The sequence below is a fragment of the Belonocnema kinseyi genome, chromosome 10, assembly GCF_010883055.1.
Source record: "Belonocnema kinseyi isolate 2016_QV_RU_SX_M_011 chromosome 10, B_treatae_v1, whole genome shotgun sequence".
NCBI classification, from domain to species: domain Eukaryota; kingdom Metazoa; phylum Arthropoda; class Insecta; order Hymenoptera; family Cynipidae; genus Belonocnema; species Belonocnema kinseyi.
The window spans coordinates 78748028-78757084 of NC_046666.1; the positions used below are offsets into that span (position 1 = coordinate 78748028).

At 36.4% G+C, this 9057-nt stretch overlaps 1 protein-coding gene and 1 pseudogene across 1 annotated transcript; one reads left to right on the forward strand and one right to left on the reverse strand.

The window, feature by feature from the left end:
* Positions 1-3999: 3999 nt before the first annotated feature.
* LOC117181343 lies at positions 4000-4545 on the reverse strand (annotated as a pseudogene).
* A 3050-nt stretch (positions 4546-7595) lies between these two features.
* On the forward strand, positions 7596-8480 carry LOC117181218 (protein GVQW3-like). Its single transcript, XM_033373782.1, has one exon. The coding sequence runs from the start codon at positions 7596-7598 to the stop codon at positions 8478-8480; it is 885 nt and encodes a 294-aa protein (XP_033229673.1).
* Positions 8481-9057: the final 577 nt, after the last annotated feature.

A 9057-nucleotide genomic window follows, 5' to 3' on the forward strand; every position in this document is an offset into this window, starting at 1 on the left:
TTTACAGTCAATGCTATTTTGCATTATTTATCAAACGAAAGCTAATTATAAATTAGCGATTCGGGTTGCGATAGGAACCATCTCCATTGCCTAATCCACACATATATTAATTTTCAAGTCGATCTATGCAACGGTGTGGACGGTATCGAGCCTCAACGACACATATTTGAATTTTATATAGTAGTAGATTAGAAAGATATTAGTAGAAAATATTGCGACTGGAACGAATACATTTGCAACGCCAAGCTTGCGCTTGCTAGATCTCTGTCATTCATTTCTGATTTAGAAAGCACAAAATTAAATACAAATAAAACAGTTCATAAGAAAGTCCAGAAGAAGACGGGTTTCTGAAGTTTTGAGATATTCATCGTGGTATTTATTCTTCCTTCTTCAAAAACATCTAAATATTTTCGATGTCCCTTTTTTAAACTGATCGATGATCGCGGCAAACAATATAAAAATATTTCTAAAGGACAAAAGTTAAAGTTCTTTTTTTTATTACGACCAAAAATAACTTTAGACTTAAATTAAGCTAAACAAGCTATGCAGATCTTTTTTGAAGTAAACATTTATTTTCTGGAATTAGTTCGTATGTCGCGTCAATTTAGCCCTAAAAAAGTGTAAGGAAGTCCAATTTAATATGATCATTACCTTGAAATTGATCGTTTCTGCTTTTTTTCTTAATCATGGGCCTAAGATGTGGAAATTTCAGGAAAACGGGCAAGTCAATTTTCACATTGCGATAAATCTGAAGATGACACCTTTTCATCAAAAAGTGGATAAATTCAACAAAGTGGAGACAAAAATTGTTATCTACATCGGATGATATTCATGTAGTTGTAATTTTCAGTTTAGCATAAGTTATGTAGTTGTGAGCTATGTTTTTCCTATTATAACGAATTGATCCAATTTTGGAACAAAATTATACCCTTTGAGTTGCAGTATGATAATTAACCTTATCATTTTGAATGAAAACCTAACAATACATGAATATACTAGTTACCCGGACTATTATTATGAGTAGGATAATGTTTAGCAGCTTGGCAAAATCAAAATGATGATAAACTATAGGAATCCTCTATTGTTCTCTTCAGAAATGGATTATGCTTTTGCAAAGCATTCCGAAGTTACAATTCTGGTTGTGGCAGGAGTTTCACATCCCTTAGATAAAGAGCGCCCAATTGCTTTTCTAGTAAAAGCCAAAAATGCTAAGGTATATCGAATTAAATATAAAGGTTTTTTATGAAGAACTTGTATATTTAATTATTTTAACCATAATTTATGCAAAGGTTTACTAAAAGATTCCATTGATATCTTGGATAAATTATGTACAATAAACAAAAGTTTTTTCTTGCATAACATTTCATATATACCTGCAAGAAAAATAAAAAAACCGGAGTTGTTGGAAAACTTTAAGAAAACTGCAAGTACTTTGCCATGAATACAATGTCTATAGAATACAATATTAATAAAATTTAGTACAACTGATTCAGTATAATTGAATTTTGCAAAATGTTTCCTTTGAAGGTAGTTTTATAATTCACTTTAAGGTCCCTATTTTGATGCTATAAATTATAAGTTCAGCACACATAAGTTAAAATTTATACGAAATGAAGAACTTGGATATGTATTTCATTACCGAAAACTTAACCAGAACCATAGGTCTTGTCCTGTCCGCAGAATTCCAGGTCCTTTAATTATGTTAAGTAACGTCTTTGGAAGGTAACTCGTACTGAAACGCTACGACGGTCATAATATTTAATCACTACTCGTTTATTCTCCCCCGAAAGTCGGTGTACTAAGGCGTTTCGTCGCGAAAATGACCGTAAATCAATTGACCAACGACTAAGTTAAATCACGAATTTTAGGTTTTGATTGCCCTGCCAAAAGAGAACTATTTAAATGACTAGGTTACCAATAAAACTCGTGTCAGCTACAAAGAATTCTATACAAGTGTTTGGCGAACTAAAATGTTAGTTTTTGCTGACGGTAAATCTGTACGGACAATATATTCTAGGCTCCTTCAGATTCTCGCTGAGCCCCAACCCTTCCGATCTTAAAGATTACGAAACAAACGAGAGAGGCAAAGCCAGCAAATGGAGTGACGACGCGCGGGGAAGTACCAGCCCCTTAAAGCCCTCTTCACTGCAAGGAAAGCCGAGGATTTAGTAACAGTAATTTTCGCAAAACTATTCTAAGGCTGCTTTAAAAGTAGCGTCTAGCGACGAACTTATTCCAATTGATTTTATTGTATTTTCTTGGATAATTTACTGCAATCAATTAGATAATCTTAAATAATCTTCCATTCATGTGGAGAGAAGGTATTATGTATGTGTAAAATTGGACCCCCCCATTTTTGTCAAATCTCGAAGTTTTGAAACCCCCTAAATCCGAAAAACAGGTCGATATCAATGTGCCTGTCTGTTTGTCTATTTGTGGGTTTGTTGATTTTTAGTTTGTTAGCATGATAACTTTCGTAAGAATTGACAGATCAGATTGGTCTGTTAGTGTCCTAAGTTAAAGGTACTGTTTCTTAGTCAGCCATTTTGTATAAAATGCACAAAGTGAGCGCATTTTGAAAATTGTTTACACCACATCCTACACGATTATCATAACAACATTTTTAATTTTTCCGGAAAATCGAAAATTAAACAAATTTATTGCACAAGAAAAAAAGGAAAAATCAAAAATGCCATTTTGCGTTCAAACTATTTGTAAAAACAGAAATAAAAAAAAGAAATTAAATTTTCAGACCAGCGATACAAGGGAAAAAACTAAAGAGACAAAATTTATTTATTCAATAAAGTAATACAAATTTGTTGTCAATCAATTTTCAATGAAATACGTATTTTTTGTTTTAATCGTAAAAAACAACATTAACAACAAAAAAAGCAAATATTTGGAAAAACAATACAAGGTGCGAGAACAAATGAATGATCAAAAATTGTAAATTTAAAAAAGATCTACAAATTTGTAAGAAACTTTTGTTATCAAAATACATTTAAATGAAAAAAATAACTTTTTGGAAAAACAAAATAAGCTTCAATATCATTTTAACTAATTACATTTTTCGTTTAAATGATATCAACGAATTTTCTTAGAACCACTTCTCGCTAGGATTTAAATTAGGTTAATGGAAAATCGACAAAAGTTATAATAAAATTATAGTAAGAAACTTTTTTTTTACATTTTTATCATAAAAGGTATTAGATTCGTGTCAAGTTTGACTCAATCAGTTTTTGTCAAATGTCCACGTTTTGAGATCTTCTGTAAGTCTGTAGATTATTAGTCTGTTAGCACAAGAACTTTCGAAACAATTAAGGGACTGGATGAGTCTTTGATATATTCTTTCACTGTCCTAAAATGAATGTCAGTTTCATTGGTTAGCCATTAAGAATCAAAATTAAAATAGTTGAGCATTTTCAACATTTTCAAAAATATTTCTTTTCTCAAGATTTGAAAATTCTGTGTACGGATACTCGGACAACTTACTAGGCAGTCTGATAAGTCCCTGAAAAATGAAACACGGAGAAGTTTTTTTGGCCAAATTCAGTTTTATTTTTCAACATACGCTCCTTTTAGGTCGATACAGCGAGTCCAACGATTTTCTAACTTTTTGATACCGTCCGAAAAGTATTCGATCGGAAGGTCTTCAAAATATGCCTCAGTTTCAGCTATGAGCTCCACATTTGAGTAAAAACGCTTACTGGTGAGCCATCTCTTCAGATTAGGGAACAAGTAATAGTCGCTGGGGGCCAGGTCTGGTGAATACGGTGGCTGAGGAACCAATTAGAAGCCGATTTCATGCAATTTTGCTTGTGAAACTAAGCATGAATGAACAGGCGTATTGTCGTGATGATAAAGCGGTTTTTTCTTCTTCAAATGCGGTCGTTTTTCGGCGATTTCGATTTTCAATCGATCCAATAATGATGAATAGTATGCTTCGGTTATGGTTTTACCTTTTTCAAGATAGTTCACGAATATTATGCCATGTGCATCCCAAAATACGGAGGCCATAACCTTTCCGAACCATTGTTACGTTTTTGGACGCTTCGGAGCACTTTGGCCCGGTTGAACCCACTGTTTTGCCTGTTGCGTTGACTCAGGAGTGTAGTAGTGGATCCAGGTTTCATCCATCGTTATGAATCGGCGCAAAAACTCGGTCGGCTTACGCGAAAATAATGCCAAATTCTACTGGGAAGTTGTCACACGAATTCGTTTTTGGTCCACTGTGAGCGAACGCGGCACCCATTGCGCGCAGAGCTTCTTCATGCCCAAAACTGAATGCACGATATTGCCCACACGTTCCAATGATATGCCTACAGCATTAGCTACCTCTCTCAATTTCACTTTGGGATCATTCAACATCATATCATGGATTTTTTCGACATTTTCTAGTGTAGTGACCTCTTTTGGGATTCCAGATCGTTCAGCATCAACTGTGCTCGTACGGCCACAACGAAACTCGGTAAACCACTTATGAATCGTTACAATTGACGGTGCAGAATCCGGGTAATACTTATCCAGCTTGGCCTTGGTCTCGGATATCGTTTTCTTGCGATGATAGTAGTGTTTGATAAAAACTCGAAACTCAGATTTTTCCATATTAAAAAAACTCGGAGGTTAGTCGCTTCTCAGTGCTGTAACTTGTAAATTCGTAAACATAAATAGCTGAAGTATTGACAGGCGTCATTTGAAGGATCAAGCTCGACGAAAATGGTTCACATTAGTGAATACTAATGCCATCTCTTAGAATTTTCAGGTACTTATCAGACTGCCTAGTACGCTTACAACTTCTATTGGAAAAGATCGAAGTACCAAAGTTACAGTATTTACAAAATTTAAGAGAAAAAAGTGAGCATTTGAAGCCAAACAACGCCCGATATAAAAAATAGCAGGAAGAGAAAAGCGATGATTTTTAAACACCCTACAAGATTGACATACAATTTTGTTAATTTCATTGAAAATTTTAATTTTGATCGCACAAAAACCTAATAAAGAATCGAAAATTCCATTTTGAGGTCAAACTATACAAGGAACGAAGAAAGATGAATAAAAAAAAATTGTGCATGCAGAAAAAATTCAAATCTGTTATTATTTAATTTTTAATAGGGCACGTAGTTTTTGTTTTATTCGTCAAACATGGGATGAAATGATTTCACAAATTTGGCAATGCGTTCAGAGTCTTAATGTTAAAAAAGAATGTTAGTTTGTCTCGTGACTTTGAATACTACACCGCGTATTTTTCGAGAGTACTATTTTCATTCGAATAAAACATAAATTAATTAATTTAACAACATTTACCAAGATTTTGGTGTTATTTTCTCGTCTTTTTGGGAAATTTTTGTGAAAGATTATATTTTCAATATAACTTTTAATGCTCAGTTTTTTATTTTTACATTTTTATCAGATAAGGTATTAGATTTGTGTACAATTTTACCGCCCCCCACCAGTTTTGTTGAAATTTCCACATTTTCAGCCCCCCCCCCTGAATCCGAAAAACAGGTTTTTACGAATTTATCCGTCTGTATGCCTTTGAGTATGTAGATTTGTAGTTTGCTGGCACGATAACTTTGGAAATAATGGACATTTTGGATAATTAAATGTATATGCATTACGATGGGTATATTTCAAAGAGACTCCCCCAGTGCACTATGGTTCTGTTTAGCTTTGAACCTAATGAGAAAAACACTAAATAGAATGTCTCATGGGTTTAGAATACATGATAATGAGGATGGTGATCAAGTGACTGAAGTGACTGAGGATAACCTGACGTACAACTGCAGCATGTGATCGATGTCACAAAGCAGTTTTCCAACAATATCTACGTGTAGTTCGGACTAGAGGAATGCAGAACGGTGAATTTAACCAGAGGGGAATTAGAGACCGCAAAGATAGGAAATGAGTTCGTAAATCACATCGAAGCAATGGCTGAGAGCATCCCAAAACGTTAGATCAACATGAAGGGGATAGTAAAGCATCCAATATTTGGCAGAAAAAGAGCGTCCTGTGTCCAAACACAGAAGGATTCGTCATGGCGACTCAGGCCAGTATTATCAGCACCAGAACTTATCGCAAACACGTGTTACATAAAGATAAGGTTGACGGGTGCTAATTATTTGGAGATACCAACTAATCCATCGAGTACATTGTTAATGGTCGTTACGTATGTCTCAGAGAGAATATACCCACGTACCTAATGATGTGGCGGGAAATATACACCAACAACTTACCCCCAACTTATTGGAATGTTACTATCCAAACAGATCATTACATCCGAGCTAATCGACCTAGAATCGTAAAGCAAGAAAAAAAGTATGAAGAAACTATATCACCGACATTGCTTGTCCACTTAATCGAAATCTGCAAGCAACCTATACAACAAAGATCCATAAGAATAGCATGCGAAGGCATGAAGTAAAGACAATATGGAGAAACGTGAAACATGCATATACTTATCCTACTGTGATTTCTGCTACAGGCAATGTAACGCAAGATTCACTGAACAACTTGAACATTTAGAAGTCAGTAGGTCAGTCGGTCAGTAGTAGCAGTTCACAAGGCGGTTTTATTAAACGTCTGTCGCCTTGTTAGAAACTTTCTCGACAATCAGGAAGCAAGGCACTAAAAACTTGTAAAGTGGCAGATCGTTGCTCTGAAAAAGCATTCAGAAGCGACTATTGTCACCTTCAATGTCGCGGCCGCTGTTTATGTATAACAGCAACAGAATACGAAATCCAAACAATTCCTTTTTCCGAAATTTGTACCTACAAAATCATCGCAAAAGATTTCAAACATCGCTTTAAATTAACTTATAACATCCTCACCTCATTAGTCATTAGTCAGATCGAAACGATCTCTTGATCAAGTCGGGGGCATCGTAGTCTTGGCTGCAGAGATTTGGTCGCGAAACTGGATAGTAGAGAGAACACCAAATCCCAGGAATCCGAGTACTGTTCTGGGGTGCCTGAGCTTCCAGAACCCAACTCTACGAACTGATTCTTCAAAAGAGTATTCCAACAGATAGAGATCCAGTCCGAAGGAGAGAGGCTGGATTCTAGTCGTTGGATCTTCCGAATCCTCAATCAGAGCCCTTGCGGCCCATGAATACTGACCGTATTTAGGTTCGGCACTTCCAGGGGTACAGGATTCCTCTGTTCTTGGGTTGTGATACAAACTCGCCTTATGGTGTGTGAAAGATTGAAAATCAATGACAGAGGGTAAGATTTAATTGAAAACCTAGCGGGCGCTTAGCGCTTTCAAAGATCAGAAACCCTAAAAATACACTTGGGGCTCAAATAAAGAGTAACTCAAAGAGAGGTTTATGGAATTGCCAACAAATATGGTAACATTGATGAGTTGGAACACGCCGTGGATTTTCAGCAAAAAGGCTCTGACTACAGGGTTCGTTATAAAAGTAATGAGCATGGATATTTTTTGATGCGACTATACCACGCAGCGACCTCAGTCAGGCGGAAAAATGTGGAGGGGGTCTTACCGACACAGTTTGCTTGGCGACAGTTGGCTCCGAGCTCTGGGAGCGAGTGGAAGTGACTTCGCGCAAAAGGTGTTTTCAAAACGTGTAACACGGCGTCATGGAAGGTTCGATCGAGCAGCGGTACGCGATCAAGTTTTGTGTGCGCTTGGGCAAGAATGCAACCGAAACCTACAGTATGCTTCGAGAAGCCTTCAAGGATGACTGTATATCAAGATCGCAGTCAGGACGCTGGTATAAGGCATTTTCAGTGGGTCGAACCAAGGTCGTCGACGAACAACGCTCCGGACGACCAACAACTGCGCGAACCGACGCTAACGTGGAGCGTGTGCAGAAACTTTTGGACATCGATCGTCGATTAGGTATTAGACAGATCGCAGACACCCTAGACATTAGTACATTTGCAGTGCACGGGATAATAACGCAAGATTTGGCGATGAGAATGGTGTGCGCAAAGCTGGTACAAAAAGTGCTCACTCAAGAACAAAAGGACCTCCGAGTTTTGCGCTGTCAAGAATTGTCGGAATTGATAGAAAGTGACCCTGACCTTATGAACACTGTAGTAACTGGCGACGAAAGTTGGATGTTTGAATACGATCCCGAAACAAAGCGTCAAAGCAGTGAGTGGCACAACCAAACTTCACCCCGACAGAAGAAAGCGCGGATGAGCAAGAACCGCATCAAAGCAATGCTCATCGTGTTCTTTAACGTCAGAAGTGTAGTGCATTTTGAGTTCATACCTGAGGGGACGACCGTTACCGCCAAAGTTTACCTGGAAGTGCTTAAGAGGCTCAAGCGGCGCGTCGCGCGCGTCAGACCAGACATCAAAGACAACTTGAGGCTGCACCACGACAATGCGCCGAGTCACACTGCCTTCCTTGTGACGGATTACCTCGCTCGCTGCCAAACCCCCGTCGTTCCCCATATTTTTTTGATAGATAAGGAATTCTCTTTTAAATTCTTGAATATGTATCAAATATCTTAGTTAAGTTTTTCGATTAAGCAAAAATTAAAAAAGTTAGAGCATTTTCAAAATTCGAAAACATTTGTCATGAGTTCAAGATATTTTTGTAACATTTTCTGGCACGCCATAAAAGGACTTGAATTTTATGAAAATGACATTTTCTAATTCGATACAAATTTAAAAAGTTATATGCTTTTTAACATTTTGAAAATTTTCAAAAAAAGTAAAAAAAAATTTTTTATCGGGTTAAGAAATATCAATACAAATTTCTACTAGATATGAAATAAGCGTATTTCAAAACTATTCTGATGAAATTTCACTAAAATTCTAAAAGTTGCCTCATTCTCCAAAATATGCCAGTTTTGTTTTTAAGAGATTCGTGAGTTTAAAGCGTTATTTTAAGTAGATTTGATCAAGCTTTACAAATTCTTTTAATAAAGTTTTTCAATTGGACACAAATTAACAAGTGCGAAGTGCGAGTTTCTTAATTAGAATTGAATCGCCAAAGCCGTAGGTGCTTTGAGAACCTTTTTTAAAAACAAATCGAAAAAAATGTCAGTTCCATTTCATTTCTGTAATTACTCAGAAGTTTAAAACA

What these genes read in the sequence shown, in the direction of transcription:
- LOC117181218 (XM_033373782.1), top strand. Translation starts at nt 7,596, where the DNA reads ATGGAAGGTTCGATCGAGCAGCGGTACGCGATCAAGTTTTGTGTGCGC.